The 22,259-nt window shown below is 49.9% G+C and overlaps 1 protein-coding gene across 1 annotated transcript in view; it reads left to right on the forward strand.

Annotated features, from left to right (window-relative positions):
* Positions 1-22,064, forward strand: part of LOC142665153 (ephrin-A3-like) — a 54,558-nt gene extending 32,494 nt beyond the window's left edge. Inside the window, exons 2-5 of the mRNA XM_075844719.1 lie at positions 16,190-16,479; positions 17,644-17,709; positions 17,848-17,925; positions 20,435-22,064. Of these exons, the coding sequence (XP_075700834.1) occupies positions 16,190-16,479; positions 17,644-17,709; positions 17,848-17,925; positions 20,435-20,556 (556 nt within the window). The 3' untranslated portion in view covers positions 20,557-22,064. The remainder of the gene's footprint in view (positions 1-16,189; positions 16,480-17,643; positions 17,710-17,847; positions 17,926-20,434) is intronic.
* Positions 22,065-22,259: the final 195 nt, after the last annotated feature.

A 22,259-nucleotide genomic window follows, 5' to 3' on the forward strand; every position in this document is an offset into this window, starting at 1 on the left:
TATAATACACAGTCCTTCTCCCCTTCCGGGGAGGTATATATATATAATACACAGTCCTTCTCTCTGTCAGGGGAGGTATATATATAATACACAGTCCTTCTCTCTGTCCGGGGGAGGTATATATATAATACACAGTCCTACTCTCTGTCCGGGGAGGTATATATATAATACACAGTCCTACTCTCTGTCCGGGGAGGTATATATATATATATATATAATACACAGTCCTCTCTGTCCGGGGAGGTATATATATATATATATAATACACAGTCCTTCTCTCTGTCCGGGGGAGGTATATATATATATATAATACACAGTCCTACTCTCTGTCCGGGGAGGTATATATATAATACACAGTCCTTCTCTCTGTCCGGGGGAGGTATATATATATATATAATACACAGTCCTCCTCTCTGTCCGGGGCAGGTATATATATAATACACAGTCCTTCTCTCTGTCCGGGGAGGTATATATATAATACACAGTCCTTCTCTCTGTCCGGGGAGGTATATATATAATACACAGTCCTTCTCTCTGTCCGGGGAGGTATATATATATATAATACACAGTCCTACTCTCTGTCCGGGGGAGGTATATATATAATACACAGTCCTTCTCTCTGTCCGGGGAGGTATATATATATAATACACAGTCCTTCTCTCTGTCCGGGGAGGTATATATATAATACACAGTCCTTCTCTCTGTCCGGGGGAGGTATATATATAATACACAGTCCTTCTCTCTGTCTGGGGGAGGTATATATATAATACACAGTCCTTCTCTCTGTCAGGGGAGGTATATATATAATACACAGTCCTTCTCTCTGTCCGGGGAGGTATATATATAATACACAGTCCTTCTCTCTGTCAGGGGAGGTATATATATATATAATACACAGTCCTCGTCTCTGTCCGGGGAGGTATATTTATAATACACAGTCCTTGTCTCTGTCCGGGGAGGTATATATATAATACACAGTCCTTCTCTCTGTCCGGGGAGGTATATTTATAATACACAGTCCTTGTCTCTGTCCGGGGAGGTATATATATAATACACAGTCCTTCTCTCTGTCAGGGGAGGTATATATATAATACACAGTCCTTCTCTCTGTCAGGGGAGGTATATATATATATATATAATACACAGTCCTTCTCTCTGTCCGGGGAGGTATATATATATATAATACACAGTCCTTCTCTCTGTCCGGGGGAGGTATATATATAATACACAGTCCTTGTCTCTGTCCGGGGAGGTATATAATACAGTCCTCGTCTCTGTCCGGGGAGGTATATTTATAATACACAGTCCTTGTCTCTGTCCGGGGAGGTATATATATAATACACAGTCCTTCTCTCTGTCAGGGGAGGTATATATATAATACACAGTCCTTCTCTCTGTCAGGGGAGGTATATATATATATAATACACAGTCCTTCTCTCTGTCCGGGGAGGTATATATATATAATACACAGTCCTTCTCTCTGTCAGGGGAGGTATATATATATATAATACACAGTCCTTCTCTCTGTCCGGGGAGGTATATATATATAATACACAGTCCTTCTCCCTGTCCGGGGAGGTATATATATAATACACAGTCCTACTCTCTGTCCGGGGGAGATATATATATATATATATATATATATATAATACACAGTCCTCTGTCTGGGGGAGGTATATATATATAATACACAGTCCTTCTCTCTGTCGGGGGAGGTATATATATATATATATATATATATATATATATATATATATATATATATATAATGTTGGGCCTGCTGTGATAACTCCTTACACATCAGTCAGGAAGCTCTTTCATTGGCTCTCCAGCAGGTGTGGTGCATTCAGTGAGGGCACAGACGGGTGTTTGACCTTTATGATCGGGGCCCTGACTTGGATTATTGTTACTATGGACTGGTTTTGTGGTCGGTAAAGTGCTGCTGTGGGGGTGGGTGTAGGATTTAGTCATCGGCCATTGCTGTAAATTGTCCCCCTCCTCCCATCGTGATGTCTGGATCCAGATGATGAGACTCCATGTGATGGGCAGTTTACGGGGACTGGTTGAGGGATCCGCACTGTAAGGCTGACGAGTGCTGCGCTCTGCTTGGGTTACCAGGAGAGTGACATGCTCACGAGGTCTCCGGGTGGAACGCTGTACATGGCGCTCTCACATTTGAATTGCCAATATCGACTGGTCCTCTCTGTTTCTTATTTGTTCATCCAATTGGAAATATCGCTCAGCTGAATCCAGCTGTGACTGACGGGGGATCTCTGCGACCTGGGGCTCTGGAAAAGCTTTGTAAGTCTGAGCCGCTCGGGCCTCCGCGTGCTGTCCATGTATACATCACCCAGTCTTCTGACACTCACACCTACGTGCACACGCACGCTCGTGTATATATACACACACACACACACATTCTGGTACGCATACACGCTCGCACCCACGCTCAGTACAATGGTGTTCAGCTGGTGATCTTTGACTTGGCAACAGCACGTTCAATGTGTCTGCCAAATATTTACTGTTGATGCCTGCCACAATGCATATGACTATGCCCTCAAAACATATATTCTGACCGGTGCCCCCTCAATACATATTCTGACCGGTGCTCCCCTCAATACATATTCTGACCGGTGCCCCCCTCAATACATATGCTGACCGGTGCCCCCCTCAATACATATGATGATTCAGTTGTTTGTTTCCTTGTCGGTTGCATCGTTGACTATCTAGTCGGGGGCCAACTCCACTTCTCGTCTTCTGTATCTGGACGAGCTGCCTGTCTCTAATCCTCTGAACTGTGGTGTCATTTCTCTGCTGTCTACTCACATCACAACTTTCTGACTTGCCCCTCCAGCACACGTGGGACAGCATGAACCCCATAGCACTTGGAGAAGGGTCTTAGAAATGATCCTCGGAGATCCTGCCACATGGAGTCATTCACGCCCCGTCCGGGTGTTCTATCTCCAGCCATCTCCTTGTCTGGAGCTCGTAGACGGCGGTAGCTACATGTTCTCTGGTGGCTTCTTGGCACCTCCTGACAGGTTTGTTTGACATGTAATTGGGTCGGATAGTTGTGGTAATCGTTGAGTGAGAGATCACAACCTGTGTGGTGTTCTCTTACATGAAGACCTAGAGGACTGGATGAAGGACCACAGTGACATATGAGATGAGCCCCCGGGACGTCCCAACAGACCTGCCGTCCTCCATCAGGGCGTATCTCTGAAATCTACACTGGTTTATTTAGCAGAACATTGAACTGGCTTTTAATTCTCCAGTCAAACAGACGCGTGGAGCCGCTCGGAGCAGGCTGGGAAGACGGGTTAATAATTAATTGAGCAGGACCGCAGGGTCACCGGCTCCAGCGATGATCAGACGCCGCTATTCAGTCTCACTCCCGATTAGGAGGCCTGGGATTGTCTGCTGAGTGGATATGAAGGGATTGAAGCTCTTAATCAATGATGGCCGCTCCCGGAAGGCTGCCCTTTACGGCATTAAGGAAATAAAAAGGGATTTAATTTTAACAGGGCGAGAAATCCTCTTTCTATACGCTATGTACTCCGAGACTCATTAGTATGGGGAAAACCAGAAGACTTAGCTCCTGTTAATTCACCGCTAAGCGAGGTTCTTGGCATGTAATGGAAACAATTCAATCCTGTGGATTTCGGTGAGAAGTTACTCCCTGTGTGGCGTATCAGATAGTGCGAGGTAAACGACACGAGAGGTGCGCAGCTTCAACCCGCCACAAAAGAGCGTTATAGGAGGAGCGGCTGATATCAGTCACACATATGATGTAATGTCTCTGGAGGATTTAATAGTACTGGAGATATGTGACAAGTAGTGATGATGGGGGTGCCCATTTCAGCCCACGAGGCTCTGCAAGAGGTAACCAAGCTCTGAAGGTTGAGATCTCTGTTGTCCTGGGCTTCAGTGCATGGTTTCTCACACCTGTCCCGTGTTTACCGGCTTCAGGACTTCCTTGTTGTTTGTCGTTCTGTCCCTCCGGAGGTTATTCTGCTGGTTACATCTGCTCCTCGCAGCTCCCATGTTGAAGCCCTTGTTGTTCAGAGGCCATCTCCTCTCCTGTGGGACCGTGTTGTCCAATGCTTGGTGCGTTCTCTCCCCAGAGGTGACCTTCACATTTATGACACGTTTCCCTTTTAGGTCGACTTGACGAACTCTTTGAAGTTCATGGCAGGATGTCTTCCGTCCGAGGTTCCGACAAATCGATTATTTTGTTGTAGAGGGTAACTGGGGGTAGAATTCCTCCCCAGGACGGATGGAAGCCTCTGATATTATTCCGACATCTGTTGCAGTCTCCACTTTTGCTTCATTTATAAATCTGATAATGAAGGTTTTTACGTGAACGATCCAGGAGCGGGGTGAGCGTCTCATTAGGCTGAAGCGTGGTTTTTGCTGCATCTAGAGAGACGTCATGAAAAAGCCCTGGAGTTTGTCAGGATTGAATTAAGACCGGCGTCTGTGGTAACCCCGCACCCTATGCCAGGAATACCGATGTGATGGTTTAATTGGAAAGCTTGGGAATCCACATTATTCCTTCGGGAATGTCTCGGGCCTGTGTGCTCGTAAAGGAAGCATCTTCTGCCTCTTCAGCCATTAATGACCAGGATCCAACACGTTGGTTGAGAACGGTGCCTGTATGCGGAGGAGGTCACGTTCCGGATCCAGCCCTGGGCATTTGTTAATCACCATCAGATGATAAAGCAGAGGACTGGAGGCAGTGGCGCTCTCAGTCCTGGATTCCCGTGAATAACTGAATACATTGTCTCTCCGCTCCGTGACCTCTGATAAGATTGCAGTTCGGCGTAATGTGCAGTTTTCTGTCTTGTTCTCTAGAGACCGTTTTGCTTAAATAAACGCACATCTGACCGGTAACACCTCATTCCTGAGATTGTAGTGTAGATCATTCCTAAATGTATTTAGTTTTTGGTCTTAAAATGAACGTCCCCTTAATGTAGACGGCCAATGCATCAATTAAAGAGGACCTGTCCCCTCTCCTGTATTTCCCAGGAAACCACAATTCTTGAGCATTTCTTAAAATTCCATGTTGCACCGTCCCTCTGTTATTCCTCTTACAAATTTATGTATAAGTTGACAGTTGGGGGTGTGACCCTTTAGTCTGACCTTGTCCAATCCGTGCTAAAGGGTTGAGACTGTGTAGGGGCACGCCTTATTGACAAAGGAAACGGTAACACCCAGTTGTCAATTTATTCATACATTTTTAGGAGGAATGACAAAGGAACGGCACAGTAAAAAAAGATGCTCCAGAATTTTTATGGGGAATACGAGTATTTACTATAATTGACATGACAGGAGAGGCGACAGATTCTCTTTAACTAAGGCCCCATTCACACGACCATAAAATCGACCGTAATTACGGGCCCATTCATTTCTATGGCCGACGGGCATCTTCCTGTATGTCTACGGAAGGGTGTCCATGCCGTAGAAACCTGCCGAAAAAAATAGGACGTCCTATTTTTTATTTTATTTTACGGACCGTGCTCCTATACTTTATAATGGGAGCCCGGGGTGTCCGCGGCCGGCCGTGCCCGTAATTACTGGTCGTGTGCATGAAGCCTAAGAGTGGGGTGTAAGGCCCCTCGTGCCTCAGCCTCTAGTGTGTGGGTGGTAGATGTTCGTCAGGTGACACGGAGGGGTATACAGACCATGGATGAGTCTGCTTGTGATTATTGATGGGTGTAATGGGCCAGACAACACATTGTGACGATGTTCCAGCTCCTCTGGTGATGCATTTTGTGACTTGAGATGCTGATGATACGGAGTGCGTTATTGATCTTGGAGGAAGAATACATTTACATGTTTGTTCCCTGCCGCAGATTCCTCTTGATGAACGGCCTGCATGGTGAATAGATTCCCGGGCTGAGCGCCGTCATTGTCAGGAACATCGTGATTACCTCCCGTCATGGCGGTCAGCAGATAGCGTGGCCGGAAGCTGCATGCGGGGTGTGGGGCAGGGACATCCTCCCGTGTCCAGGACTTTCACAGCGTCTTCACTTGTAATGGAACGAGACGTTTGCTTTCCTCCTATTTATATTGGTTTTATTAAGGAAAAAAACGGCGGCGGCCTGGCAGCTGGAGAATGATGATACGAGGGCATCTCAATGAGTGGAGAGCGTGGCTGCCATGAAACAGAAGCATCTTCCGCCGTCCTCCCCAGGGATCTTATCCCTTTGTTTCTCCCACTGACGCTCTGTTCAGTCCCGGGAGCGTTGTGTGTGTCGCTCTCGGAGAGTTCGCTGACGGGCTGGAGCGGCTTGGTACCACTTTAATACAAACTCATTATCCTGTTGGCAATGATTTGTCTTCCTAAAGGTGGAAGCCACCTGCAGTGCCGCTCAGTCCTGGGGTGTAAAACTGCCCGTCAGTACAAATGGCTCGTCTTCTCCCTAGATTCAGTCCACGAACAATGACGCCACCCGCAGGCAGAAGGCTGAGAGGAGGGTCTCACGCTGCCGCTCTTTGGTTTCCGGTTCTTGTTTGGAAATAGATTGTCCCGTCTAATGTTAATAAAGCTTAAAGCGGTTTGAGATTAGAAGGAAGAATCTGTTTCCTTCCAGAATCGGCTCCGGTCCACGGTCTTCACTTGACCGGTGTACTGAGCTGCAATACAAGACACAACCACAGACAGGAGAGGCACTGCTACTGGAGGAGAACAGGCAGGACCTTCCTTCTAATCCCATTCCGTGCCTCTTCTCATTGTCTACACAGTGATCTGTAACTTTCTAATAGTGTATTAATTCCTCACTATTTTCTAAGTCTCTGCTGGCTGTCAGTGAATGCGAATGTTTACGCTCAAATCCTGAGGCTGATAAACCTGTACAGATCCAGTCTAGACCGTCCTAAACAGCCTGATCTCCAGACTGACGCATTTTACCTGCACTGATACATTGTAACAAAAGATTTGAGCTGCTGCTGTATTTAGCTCTCAGAGAATGGTCTACACGGATACCCTTGTAACAAACCCTCTGCTGTGAGAAGTATTAGGTCAAGTTTTCAACCGTGGAGTGTAAGCAAGAATGTTCCAATTCACTGATCGCAAGCAGAGAACTTGAGAATGGTGAGGAATTGAGAAAGCTGAAGAACTTTCAATGAGTCCCGTAAGGTGACTGGATCACCTGGACAGATAAATGGTGGAATCCCATTACTACAACTCCCTACGGATAAATGTAGACCTCCGTGCGGAGCTGTGTGTAACCCATAGCTGGAACACGCAAGGTTTGGTGTCATGACCTGAAAAGGCCGCTCTAGGTTGTCCATGTCACCAGAGGTTTCCGGCAACATGAAGGAAGGTGTGCGTCCCGAGCAGCGTAGACCCAGGTGCAACCCAATTATAGAAAGAACAACCTTTAAAAGTGCCGAATCGGCTCCATTCAATGGGGATTTTATTTTCACCGTCCCCAATGACTGTACCACCAAGTGAGAAGTTACTGAATGTCGCACAGGACAATGGGAACGCATGCAGAAGTCATACGTTATCTGCTTCTCTGTACGTCCGGTCAAGGGCTCCCCAGAGTGGGCTCCCCAGAGTGGTCCTCCTTGAATGGTTTCGGCAGCTGTAGCTTTTTTTTGGCCTTCGTTTCTTTAGTCCCTGGTGGGAGGTCTTCATTGACAACCTGCTGTAAAAGCGTCTGGGTGGAGCTGCTTTGACATTCGGGGAGCTGCGGCCTCCATTATTATACGTCTTCTATCCCACCTCAATGGCTGGTCCTCTGCTACTCTTCCTGCTCACTACCTCATGCCTCTTACCCTCCACTCTCCTCTTAAGTTTCACCTTTCCTGCCGCTTGCCTCCTGGCTGTAGACGTTTGATAAAAATGGCCGATCTAACGCCCTGTGAAAAGTCTGTCCTGTGGGTGCCGTATTTACGAAATTAGAGCGATTTTATGTTTTCAACGTTTAAACAAAAGACGAAAGTAAAATGAAAGGCGCTGATTGTGAAATCCCTGCAGCTTCGTCTTCTCTGTACTTTCACGGATATAATATAGTGATGGGAGCGATGGTGGAGTGGTGTGTTGTGCCGCAGATGTGGGGTCTTTGGTGTACTTTCTATATGGCTTCACCCCCTTCTGCCGCATTACCGTTTGGTTGTTCTCCTTCATATGTGATGCTTCTCATACTTTCATCCTCATTATGGGGTGGCCACACAATGGCATTGATGTTGTGTAGCTGGTTGTCCTCTGCGCCCACAGCCTGATGCCTGAAGGGGTGTAATTATGGGGGTCATGGATGTATTTGGGTAACATGTTTTCTGTACACGCTGACAACTAGTGGGCAGAGGGCAGACCATTAATTCTAGAAAAAAACATGCAATTTAGCAGCCAGTATCCAAGGGTCAGTCCACACGGACTCTCTAATCCATCCTGGCTGTGTGACCGCATAAGCCTGGAATCTCATTACCCATCATCCGCATCTCATTACCCATCATCCGCTCGTGTTTCTGCAGCACTACTGCCATCTTTGCTCTAGTCAGATAGAGAACTCAAGCTGTCACCGGTAGAGGAGTCACCTTCAACGTGCCGGCTGTCTCGCGGTACAAGCCTTGCACTAGTGGGGACGTCGTGGAGTCCAGGTGATTTGTAGAGACTCCAATATGTCAGGCTTATGCGCCGAGGCAGAATTCCCAGTGTTTCTGGTCCGTGTCGGCTGCCGACTAATATTACTATGGAAATTGTCACTTTCACGCATGGCTTCCTCCTGCAGATAGATGACCATCTCTGAGCGCCCCTTGTGCATTCAGCGGGACAATAGACGGGAGAGAACAGATTGAGGCCAGAGCCTGTCAGTTCTAACGCTAAAAAGCAGAAACCACTAATGAGATCTCGCTGGGGCGGATAGGGCGCTGCTTCTGCGGAGGCGAGGAGCCCATGAACATTTCTGTCTGCTCGATCATTAATAAAGGCACAAAAACGAGGCCCAGTCGCGTCAGATCTCTGCTTCCGTCTTCATTGTGGATTCATTTACAGAGAACATGATCTACCGTGAAGCTACCGATGATCCGGCACTTACCAGGCCTGGCGAACCCAGCCCTGTCCACTCAAGGAGGGATGATCGTCTGCGACGTCCAGACTGGACAAATCCTGGGTGTTATTCGGCCTCGGAGCCCATCCTCCGTGGCTTTCGGGGGCTCCAGCGCTTTGTCTCCGCCTGAAGGACATGACCGGGGACATATTTGATTTTCAGCTATTTCAATGTATTTATTTTGCTTGTAGAAGACGATGAGAGCGGAGTAATGGGCTGTGTGCGCGCTGAGAGCGGAGTAATGGGCTGTGTGCGCGCTGAGAGCGGAGTAATGGGCTGTGTGCGCGCTGAGAGCGGAGTAATGGGCTGTGTGCGCGCTGAGAGCGGAGTAATGGGCTGTGTGCGCGCTGAGAGCGGAGTAATGGGCTGTGTGCGCGCTGAGAGCGGAGTAATGGGCTGTGCGCGCGCTGCACACGCTGTGATCTTTACTGGTGACTACTTATGACCGTTCGCTCCGTTCACATCACACTTTGGACCTACGTTCAGCGTTTACGCCCGTAAATCTCGAAACGTGTCCGCACAGCTCCATTATCGGAAGAGGGTCCTTCTAGCTTCAGTCTGGCCGGTATACGTCCGTACATTATTCCATTCCGCAGAAACCAGTAAAAATAGTGTTTTTGTTTTTTTTTAACATGGTAGCCTGTGGGTAGTACTGGGCAATTATGACCTAAATCAAAATCATGATTGAACGTATAACCTCGATTACAATTATTTAGGCCACACCCCTATTGCATGCCACACCGCCTATTTGCATGCTGCACCATTTGATTAAGATTTATCCCCTAAGCCTACTGTATATAACATAACCCCTGACTTTGCCCCCCACAGTAGTATAATGCCCCTATAGCTTCCCTCCACACCGTATAATGCCCCCATAAGACTTCCACGTAGTATAATGCCCCCAGATCTGCCCTCCACACAGTATCATGCCCCCATAAGACTTCCACGTAGTATAATGCCCCCAGATCTGCCCTCCACACAGTATCATGCCACCATAAGACTTCCATGTAGTATAATACCCCCATAAGATTTCCCCACAGTATAATGCCCCATAGCTGCCCCCACGCTGTATAATGCCCCCATAGTGCCTGATAAAAATAATATACATACTTGCCTAACCCCGTTCCAACAACAAGTGGATATGATACCTTTGCTCCTCCGGTCTGTGTGGCCCGGCGCGATGACGTCAACGCTTTGTGTCCGGCGATACATAGTGAGTGGTAGAGTAGGGACCTTATGGCTCCCTGCTCTACCATTGGATTCAAGTGTATCTGTGTCCTGAAGATGCAGATACAGTTTAAACCTGGAAAAAATAATTGATTAACACCAAAATTTGCAAGATGACTTTGATTCATTGCGCTGAATTTTAGTTTCGGGTTTTTTATTAGATTAATTGCCGAGCCCTACCTATAGGTCACAGGTGCCACTATCTAGAATCTGTCAATCCATGAAATGGCTACGTCACGACCTCATCAACAGCTTTTCGTGATGTATTCGTTATACGGATACAATTATAGTCTACGGGTGCTGGATGCCACTGCTGGGCATATACGTCCACCGTAGGTCGGAAAACGTGATGTGACCGGGGCCTGGATACAACGTCACTAGGGATCGCAGGGGGTCGTCACGGCTTTTCATCGCGGGGTCGAGAGCCTCTGTGGTTTTGGGTTTGTTTGCTGGTCTTGTAGCCGGCTGACTGATGGTATTTAAGTTACACGTTTGTCCCCTTTTTCTAGGCGGCTCCTGTTGTCCTTTTCGTTGTGATCTGGGTATTACATTAAGGAACGCTGAGCCCTGTGCGTTGTCTGTTTCTTGCCCTTTACTTTGGTTTATTGGCTTCCTCATAAGTCAGACACTTGCATCTTTGCTGTCATAGTAGACGGATGCTTGTGTACGCTATTTGGCGGATAATATGGGATTATTTGTCGCGGGCCCCTCCCGTTCACCATAATCTTACAGCCACGGTCGTCCGTGTTCTACTGGCTCTTCTGTAACCGTTATTCATTGCTGATGTTCTCCTGGGCCGGAGCTTCTTCCTTGGTGGTCCAGGATCGGGTGGTTGGAGCCGATTGTGATGCTGATCACAACCTTCTGTCTCCATTTCTACGTGACTTTCGATCGATAGCATCTGACAGTTGGACAATAGTTTTTTCTGTAAAATGGATTCCCCTCATCTACAGGAGGCTGTTACACGCTGCTCTACAAGCAGGAGCCATTAGTATGTACCCTGTGAAGCCTACGATTTCTCACTGGTGACGTGTGACCTCCACAGCCATACGTCACTGGCAGGAGGCGAGCGGGGCTGTATGCCAGTTTGTGCCGTACCGGGCTCAGGGGGCTGCATACTATACACTGCAACAACCCACACGCCTAGTATTCTGCCCAGATAGCTGTCCTACTCCAGGAATACGTCCTGATGTAAGTAATATGTGAAGGTCAGGACGATGCACCATCCCTGCACTCGTTCCTGCGGTGCACACTTTGTCGTCATCTAGTCGGATGTTGGGGGAAGCGCTGCGTCTCTCAGACGTCAGGGGGTCAGCAGTGTTGGGACCACTTCATCTGATTTCCCCGTCCTGAACGATTCTTCAGCGTGTCACTCAGACTCACAGCTGCCTTACTGATGTATCGTCCGTCTGATGCGCACTCAATTATTTATGACCGGAGCGTTGTTTGCTGGAGCGCGGGAGATGCGTGGCGGTGTGTGTACTGGAGGGTTGTCTAACTAGGACACAGATTCTCCAGCGGAGCTCCATTGTCCTCCCTGTATGCACCCTCCTACCTCCAAAGACACCCCGGCTGTAGCCACGACTTGGGTACATATAGGCATTCCACCCGTGTATCTGAATGGCAGCGGAGGGTGTGCACCTTCTATATGGCTACCTGTAAACCTCACCGGGTTCTACCACCGCTGCACCCCCAACCTGTGATATGAAGCGACCCCATAGCCCACCTTTAACGTCGTCCTCTTAGAGATGCCCCTCCTGTCATTAATGTCCTCCCGCCTCTCCTCTGCCCCTGTTCCATCGTTCCTGCTGCGTACAGCTGTGCGCGCCTGCCGGCTTAAATTCGTCCCATTGAAAAGACTGTGAATCCTGGAGGAGGCTGTTGGGAGGCTGCGGTGACTGTTACTAGCAGTGGTCTCGGTGGATTTGGTCTCTGGGAAGAAAGGCAGAACCTTAGCCGCTATAAAGATCGGTGATGTGTGGCCGCCCCGGTGCTGCGTTAGATGGTCAGCCTTTGTGGCCAATAACACGCTCTCACTGAGCCAGCCTCCGACTTACTGAACCGCTCTTGTGTGTAGGTTGTCAGGGCAGCTCTCGGGTAGGTCGTAGATTTTTATTTTTTTCCACACAAAGACGTAGCCGTGTGACTATATTCTCCTGCGGGCAGTCAGTCTTAACACTACGTCTGTCCCAAAGCCCCCTCCCCCACTAGTGCTGTCCCAGATATGTCACACCGACAGCCCAGGGCCTGCTCCTTGTTCTTCGCAGTGATTGCCACCACCGGGGGTAGAGCAGACCTTCTGTTCGTTGTATCTTGGCTTCTGATGTAGGGCAGATGTGGAGTTTTGGGACTGGTGCGCTTTCCTTCACTAGGATTTTACTGTGTGTAGAATCTGATTCGGCTCTGGATGATGAGGATGATGGTGGTGGTGGCGGCGCCCCTTCAATGTTCTGCAGGTCCTTGTACTGCCTCATCCAGCGCTGAAGTCAGGCAGACGTGGAGTGCTCCATAGAGGAAGATGAGGGGGGTGATAGTGACTGTACAATGTGGAGAGTTACACGTATTTCCACATTGTAAATGACAAGGAGTAGTAGTATATAGATGGTGGAGGTTGTAGTAATTATTATTGACGGATAATAGTGAACAGTCACTCCGAGCAGAGCATCATGAATTGCAGCGTACCGCGCAGGAACACATGCCCATCAAGTCCCGCCTCAGCGGCACCTGCCATCGGCAGGGGAATGAAGCATCATAGTCTCAGTCATGCGAGTCCACGGGAGCGCCGCTTTAGGGATATAGATCAAGTTTTTGGTCTTTTTTATTTTTTAACCACCTATTGTTTTATTAATAAAACCTACCTGGGGCGGCCATATTGGAGACACGTACTTCCTGTGTAGTCAGTGCAGCAGGGAGTGTGCGCTTTATGGCAGCTGCAGTCCATTGTCAGAAGTGATGCAGGAAGAAAACCAGCACCAATTCCCATTAAGGACAGAATCGGCTTCATTTATATAGGTGGTTGTAGTACATTCAGGAGGTAGAGAACAGTGATGTATGTATGATGGGGATTGTAGTAACATTTAGCAGATTAGTCATTGGGGGAGGCTGATGGATGGGTCAGTATTTAGGCTCCGGGTGCTGAGGCAAACGCTCGTTCCCAATCATCCCCCGTGTAAACAGGGCAGCGAGCAGTCTAGTTTGTCGGCCAATAGTCTCTAATGCAGACAAAAAATATTGGTCGCTTGTCGGCAGCATATCTACCATGTAAACGCAGAGCGTGCTGCCTACAAGACGCGAAATGCACCGGGACAAACCACGTCCCGATGCCTGCCAATCGTGGCTCAGTGTAATTGGAGTAAAAGAGTGGCGGTCGACTGTTATCGCCGGGGACTTTCTTATGAGTAAAAAGGGTCTATGGTGTGATCAGGACAAGGCCGTAAGGCCGTATGTGGGTGAATGTGGCGCTAGAAGGGGATTAGGGATGTAGTATGCGGATAGTGGTGGTACTAGTAGTGTATTAAGGACATAGTATGTGGATGGTGGTGGTAGGATTGAGCAGTATGTGGATGATGGTGGTGCTAGTGTATTAAGGACATAGTATGTGGATGATGGGGGTAGTGTATTATGGTTGTATGTGGATGATAGTGGTAGTAGTGTATTTAGGAATGAGCAGTAAGTGGATGAAGACAATGATAGTGGTAGTGTATTAAGGACCTACGTGGATGTTGGTGGTAGCACGAAGGACAGAGCAGTATATGGATGATGGCAGTAGCGCATTAAGAATTGAGCAGTTTGTGCAGGATGGTGGTGGTAGTCGCGTATTAAGCACCTAGTATGTGGATGATCGTGGTAGTAGTGTATGAGGGACAGGCCGCTATGTGGACAGTAGCGGTAGGTCCTTAGACACGAGGAGGAGTGCGGTGTTGCTGGATTTCGGAGTTGATAGACTGGTTTCTCTGCAGATTGCGTAGAAGTGACAGCTGACGGGGGCAGCGTATGCCGCCAGCGCGCCCCGCTCTTCTCTGCTTATCTGTGGAGGTGACTTGGGCACGGCTGAGTTTCTTGTCTGCTTGTGTGGGGTGCACAGAGCTGCCTCTTAATTAGTATAAATGGGACCCACTTGCTAAAAATATCTACTGGCCGGGAGCAGAGCGCCTCTGACAGCTGGATTCATATAATGCCGCCTGCCAGCTAAACGGATCCCTCCAGGCAACCACAACATTAATCCCGACACTCTGTACCTCTCTATTACCGCTCCAGTGTCTGCCAGGAACATGTCAGAGGGCTGTACATCTACCCCTGCAGCAGCCACCTTCATTCACACCTCGGGGCGCCCGGGACTTCCATTATTACACGTCACTCTGGAGGATACGATTCTCCCCGTCACCTTGTGATTTGCAGGCAGATGACCACGAAGCAGAAAGTTGCCCCTTTATCGTGCGCCATAAGTTTGATTCTTGATTTTAGTTTCTGGAGACAGAGCAGGTTATAAGGTGCCCCACTATTTACTGTGCCTACTATTCAGGGTGTGACCCCTTAATCCCTCAGGAAAGTGACAAGCCGCATGGAGGGGGGACTTGTAAAAAAGTCAGTGTCCAAACACAGCTGGGGTATAGCTGACCTCTGGCGACGGGTCCCTTACATCTGTGCCGGGGGCAGTGTCTGGCCTTGTGACTGCGGTGCCTGTTGGGAAGACTTCTAGCCGGGGAGAAGAAGAGTAGAGGTTACGGACATGTGCCCTCCCGCTTTCCATATGCCAGCACGTATGTCATGTTGTCCTCCTCAAGGACGGAACTACGCTAAATAATGCTGATTACTCCACGTCACGTGATTAACGCACACTCTCATATTAGAGTCTAGAGCAGCCAACGGCCAATATCAAATACACCTGTCCAAAGAGGATCCGTAGACTTTAATGGGACAAGATCTAAGAGTAGAGTCCATAATCCTCACCCGTCTCCTTCATGTGACCACAGGTCTCTATAATCCTCACAGGTCTCTTCTTCATGTGACCACAGCTTTATATAATCCTCACACGTCTCCTTCATGTGACCACAGCTCTATATAATCCTCACAGGTCTCTTCCTCTTCATGTGACCAACTCCATATAATCCTCACACATCTCTTCTTCATGTGACCACAGGTCTATGTAATCCTCACACGCCTCTTCTTCATGTGACCACAGGTCTATATAATCCTCACAGGTCTATATAATCCTCACAGGTCTCTTCTCCTTCATTTGACCACGGATCCATATAATCCTCACACATCTCTTCTTCTTCATGTGACCACAGGTCTATGTAATCCTCACTAGTCTCTACTTCGTGACCACAGGTCTATGTAATCCTCACTAGTCTCTACTTCGTGACCACAGGTCTATGTAATCCTCACTAGTCTCTACTTCGTGACCTCCGATCTATATAATCCTCACACGTCTCTTCTTCATGTGACCACAGGTCTATGTAATACTCACACGTCTCCTCTTCTTCATGTGACCACAGGTCTATATAATGCTGTTGATTTCTTTTGCTTGTTATTTAATGTTTCGGCCCCTCCATATCCTGGCACAGTACGGGTGTGTGTTACAGGGAAAGCACGAACATTACGAAGTGCTTTTGGCCAGCTCAATATTTCCTAATTAATTCTTAGCCTTGAGAGTAGAGATTAGAGAAAAAAACCAAATTACAGCTCAGCCGTGCGTGCGATGTATTGACTGACATGTGACCGGGGACAATCGCGAGCTTCTCATCAGACTCTCGGTATAAGCTGCCAGTAACTCGTCGGTGTTTCGCTTGTTCTTATGGGGAGCAGGAAATATTGGGGTCCGGTGCGGCTCCTGCCGGTTCTGTTTTTGGGGTTGATGATCCATCTACACATTTTAGTGATGACTTTGTCTTTATGTCTTTCAGTTTACGGCGAGATGGTTACATGGTTCAGGTGAATGTTAATGACTACCTTGACATTTACTGTCCACATTACAACGAGACGATAGCGGAGCACAGGATGGAGCAATATATACTGTACATGGTGAATTACGAGGGCTACCACACCTGCAACATCAGCCAGGGCTACAAACGCTGGGAATGTAACCGGCCCCACTCCCCGCACAGCCCCATCAAGTTCTCTGAGAAGTTCCAGCGGTACAGCGCCTTCTCCCTGGGATATGAGTTCCACGCGGGACACAAGTACTACTATATCTGTGAGTACAATGAGGGGCGAGCTGGAGGTGTTACGTGTTATTTGGGGGGGGGCGGCGGCACGTTGGGCTTGACATGCTTATAAGGAATGAAGTCCTTTCACTTGATATTTGGGGGACACTGGTTTCTGGTGGATAATCAAGAGTGCGATATAATAAGCTATGTAGGTGCCTATAGTCCAGGCCGCAGCTATACAAAGGCACCGACAATGTCCTATAATGTGACAGCGGCTACACATCTGTGTCCTGCTTCAGTATGTTTGGTGCATACCTCCCCCTAGTGGTCAGATTACAAAACTGCACTGCTGGAAACGGCCCCAGCCTGGGAGTGACCACCTTCTACTGCACTGTAAATGCACTCTACAGCTGTCTGGCCTGCTCACACAGCTGATGGTTTGTTACAATGTATTAGCGCAGTTATGAGCCTGGAGTCCTGGACAGATTTTTCTGCTGCTGCCGTTTCGCTCAGTGAGGATTGTTGGAGTTTTCGAGATAATGTTGTTGTTCCCCTCGCTCGTGTTTCTCCACTGCTTCTAGGCGTAATCCAGGTCATGCAGGTGGAGTGGGTGGGAAGGAGAAAGTTCGGCGGTCGGGTGCAGAAAATTTTGAACTCTGTTTAAAGGAAAATTAAGCCAAGAAATGAATTATAAAAGTGAAGAGAATGTGCACTCGGGAGCTGCAGACCGCATTGTAGAAATTCTGCAGAGAACACGGGGTTAACGTCGTCAAGATTTCTTCCATTTTCGGCTTGCGGTTTGTAGAGGGGGTGGGGCTAAGATGAGGGGTGGGGCTTAACACTGTTTGTCTGCTACTGCAGACTGAGCAAGGGGGGAGAGCTCCTGCTGTAGTAAGTTGCCTTACAGATACACAAGATTTAGGGAAATATCTGACTCCATAAAAAGAGAGTAAAGACATTAAAGCGGAACCTTAAATGAGGGCTGAGGATTAGATCCTAGCTCAGTCTGATCCTTAACGGGTTAACATGCGCCATTGTCAGAATTGGACGTCTTAATGGGGGTCTCTCAGGATGGGGGGGGGGCAGTGAAGATCAGACCTCCTGTCACGAGACCTTCAGCTGTGCGACTGCTGGCCATTCATGTAGGGACGCATGATCCTTCCCCTGAAAGTCCCAGGTTTTGCATTGACCTCATTCTCCTCCTTTTTCAGCAACACCAACTCACAACCACCGGCGTACGTGCCTGAAGATGATGGTGTCTGTGTGCTGTGCGACCAGTAAGTAATCTATGATCTGGATGTGGGGGAACTTGTCAAGGAGACAGCGCTGCACCATGATGGGGGTGCAGCGGACTGTGATGTGGAGGTGAGAGCGGCCATATGGGCAGGTAGTAACGGTGTGTCCTCCCTCCGCAGCGGCTCATTCAGGAGAGAAGCACGCGCCCACGCTGCCGCAATTCACGATAGGACCCGAGGTGAAGATTGAAGATCTAGGTGAGTGTGTTACGGGCTGTGGCGCTCTGTCGCCATCTGCAGGAGGTTCATGAAATAGCTGCTCCTCATCTACTGCTGGAGTCTGCGCCGTTGTGAGAGGCCTGGATCGCCCCCTACAGGTGATAGAAGACTTACACCTCAGCACTACTGACTCGGAGCTCCGCCTCAATGACCCGCTACTTCTTCCTTTTTGCCTCTCGGCAGCAGTAACTTATTGACGTGTCTGTATGAGGCTTTGTTGTTTGCGGGAGAAGTTATAATTGTTTGGTGCAGTTTGAGGCTGTGTAGGTGTTAGAATTGTTTTTTGCAGCACAAATTTAGAAAAAAAACACTTTTTTTTACTTTTTTGTTACACTAAATATCCCTGGAGGGGTCACAGCGTTCTTTTCTCCGTGGATTAGTGTACAGGGATACGTTATATTCGGGTCACCGGCTCCTGTTGGGGCGTGCAGAACGAGTGGTGTTCCAACCTCAGGCTTACTGAATAGACCGCGCTGGGGACCTATGAAGGACCCTAGGACTGACTGCAGAGAGGTTACCCGATCAGGTCACTGGGGAACTGCAGAATGCCATGGTCATGTGGCGATGGGTTAAATGGGCGGGCTCGGAGGTTCCGCTGGTCCTGGCCGTAGTCAGGAGGCTTCTCTAAGAGTCCGAATAACTGCCAAAAAAGGTTGTCATAGCCAGTATAGTGACGATGTCTGAGATGACTGTGCTGGCGCGCGTGTTCCATGTCGGTCTTGTGCGGCTCCAGGAATGGGGCTCGTCTATTGTCTAGAGTAGTTTCTTCAGTTTCAGGGATTGTAGCCAAGTAGAATGTATGAAGGGGATTAGTGAATGAGCTGTGACCGGCCGTTACTAAGACATGGCTGTGGTTGGAGCGCAGACAAGGATTGTTCCTGTACTCTCAGCCAGGCAGAGCTTCCCACAGGCGGCGCCCGTGCCCTGCCAGCTCCTCCGTTCCCTGCTCGTCATGTTCAGCTTTTGAGAAGGCCAGCGGGGCGGCTTCACAGGGTGGCTTGGAGCCTTAACGTTTTTGGTTTCCAAGAGAACCTGCTGCTCCTGGTAAAATATATAAAGCTTTGCTGGATCTCAAATCTTCCTGCTCTTAAGTAAATAAAACATGTTGGGCGAGGCTCCTCCAGGTGGCCGCCATATGAGCGATGACCTAAATATTAGAGAGCTGACTGATCAGTCCATAGTAGATGTCACTGGGAATCTGTATAAAATTAGAATCTTATGAGTGCCACCATAGGCTCCATCCACCGTAAGCCCCATTGCCCCCCCCCTAGGCTCCTTCCCTCCCCCTAGGCTCCGCTCCTCCCCCCCCCCCCCCTTAGGCTCCAACACTCCCCCCCCCTCTATCGCCCCTTAGGCTCCTTGTCCCCCTCCCCCCTAGGCTCCGTTCCATCCCCCATTGACCCCCATCGCCCCGCCCCCCCCCCCCTAGGCTCCATCTCGCCCCCCCTAGGCTCCATCTCGCCCCCCCCCTAGGCTCCATCTCGCCCCCCCCCTAGGCTCCATCTCGCCCCCCCCCTAGGCTCCATCTCGCCCCCCCCCTAGGCTCCATCTCGCCCCCCCCCTAGGCTCCATCTCGCCCCCCCCCTAGGCTCCATCTCGCCCCCCCCCTAGGCTCCATCTCGCCCCCCCCCTAGGCTCCATCTCGCCCCCCCCCTAGGCTCCATCTCGCCCCCCCCCCCTAGGCTCCATCTCGCCCCCCCCCTAGGCTCCATCTCGCCCCCCCCCCTAGGCTCCATCTCGCCCCCCCCCCCTAGGCTCCATCTCGCCCCCCCCTAGGCTCCATCTCGCCCCCCCCTAGGCTCCATCTCGCCCCCCCCTAGGCTCCATCTCGCCCCCCCCTAGGCTCCATCTCGCCCCCCTCCTCCCCCCCCCCCCGCCCCCCTAGGCTCCATCTCGCCCCCCCCTAGGCTCCATCTCGCCCCCCCCTAGGCTCCATCTCGCCCCCCCCCCTAGGCTCCATCTCGCCCCCCCCCCTAGGCTCCATCTCGCCCCCCCCTAGGCTCCATCTCGCCCCCCCCCTAGGCTCCATCTCGCCCCCCCCCTAGGCTCCATCTCGCCCCCCCCTAGGCTCCATCTCGCCCCCCCCCCTAGGCTCCATCTCGCCCCCCCCCTAGGCTCCATCTCGCCCCCCCCCCTAGGCTCCATCTCGCCCCCCCCTAGGCTCCATCTCGCCCCCCCCCCTAGGCTCCATCTCGCCCCCCCTAGGCTCCATCTCGCCCCCCTCCTTCCCCCCCCCCCCCCCAGGCTCTTTCCACGCCCCCTATCACTCGAGGACAGTCACACAGCTTCAGAATAAGTGTATAAGTATCGTGGGCTGCTATGTTCTCGGCCGCTGTGTACATTGAGTGGTCTCCATCTGTTGACAGTCAGAATGCTCAGTCACCTTTTCACACCAGTTGGGGAGCCACGTTTTGCAGACCACTGGTCTACAGGGAGGTTTTGTCTTTCCACCACTTGACTCCTCTATCTCTCCTGGTTTTTTTTTCAGGTAACTTTAATCCAGAGATCCCGAAGTTGGAGAAGAGCATTAGCGGGACGAGTCCAAAGCGGGAACATTTACATTTGACTGTTGCGGTGTCTCTGCTCCTAATGACGCTATTGGCATCTTAGTTTTCTCGTCAGGACTGAAGGCCTCGCAACTGGAAAACTAATTCAAACTCCACCGTAATAACTCAGTAAGGACGGCGCAGGTTGAGTCGCAGCTGGAGGGAGGATCGGCGTCCTCCGTGTGGGTTTTCTTTTCCCTTTTTATTACAAAGACTCAACCTGCAGCACTAAAAACACAACCGAGACACCAGTGGACACTTTCGAGGTCACGGTCGAGTGATTTCATCAATAATGTCAATAAACTGGACCAAGAAGCTGCTGCCGAGAGCTTGTGATGGCGCTGGAGACTGCTCCGTTCCAGCCCCAATGTAGACGTGGCAGCTGTAACTATGGGCTGTTATTACTTGAGTGCCTACGCCCGCTAGGTCCCTGCGAGGACAGGATCCCCTCCGAGTGCAGGACCTTTGGGTGACGACAGACCATCGTGTTAGTCGGCCTTACCTTTCCTGAGTTGGTTCCCCCCATTTCTCACAAGCCTGGACGTGTCGCCCTGTGGAACATTTGTTAATTTCTGTATCCCGTAACCTTGTGATCGCTCGCTCGGATTACCGCCCGCCTCATGGATTTAATAGACCCAAGTGCATTTGTGCACCGTAGCAGAACCCTCTACATACCAAATGTTCCACTCTACCACGTCCTGGTGCCAATTGTGTACTACTCCCCTAATAATCCTCTAACACCTTATCACACAGCCTGACCCGATGCAATGGACGATGGGACTGCAAGTGCTAAAAGCTCATTCTCTCGATTGGAGGGGGGTGGGTACCGGGGCGTCATCGATGTGCGCTGCTTCTTCTGGATGTCCAGGCCCAGCACTAGGAATGGCTCCCGGTATTGTTTTGGCTTCAGGCCGAGGGATTGTACAGTCATTTACAGAATCCAACATTCCCCTACAACAGATGTAGCAGAGCCGAGTGGCAGCAGACTGAGCGTGTTCTCATCTAGTTGTCGTGAGGGGTTCCCACGACTCTTCTAATAATCATGTATGTGAGATGGGAGTAAATTGCACTAAATTACCCCAGAACCCCCTGTTGGGTGCTCGCTGCGGTCTGAAGGTAAATATGGCAGAGGAGACCCCAGAAAATCTCTGTAATAAAAGTGTGTGGGGTGGGGTGGGGGGGATGGAAAGACCACCATGTGCTTGTCTATAATACAGCCGGCCGTGTAGTAAGAATGACCCCCACTGTACAGAGCCCATCCTGGAGGGGGCCGTGATTGGCGACACACCCTAGAGCAGCATGCAAGACCTCCCCGGGCTGCAGCTCCCCCGGTGGACAGAATGGCCTTTGTATATACATATCTAGCTATCCTCTCTGTATACAGGACGGCTGAGCGAGCTGTAAATAGAGTCCAGTGGTTCCTTTGTTGTCTTCTATGAAGGCAGATTTCCACCTATGCAATGCACAGACACTTTTCAGAGAATATCGGACTGACCTTTTTAATGAACGGCATCGGCTGTGATTTTCATATAATGCTGTTAACCTAGAAAACGAATAAAAGAACAGAATTCACCTGTGCGGTCTTGGGGTGGGAATGTGGGGGTTCAGCCCTGTCGCTGCTCTCTTTCCTTGTACAGGATACATTGGGTTAATATATGTTCTAGTAGCAGAGCAACCGGTGCCGCTCTCACCAGTGTGCCCCCCCCCCCCTGCGTTCGTGGATCAGAACTCTCAGTAGTGCCGCCGCCGCCGCCGCCCACAACATGA

Source organism: Rhinoderma darwinii, chromosome 12 (genome assembly GCF_050947455.1).
Source record: "Rhinoderma darwinii isolate aRhiDar2 chromosome 12, aRhiDar2.hap1, whole genome shotgun sequence".
NCBI lineage: Eukaryota > Metazoa > Chordata > Amphibia > Anura > Rhinodermatidae > Rhinoderma > Rhinoderma darwinii.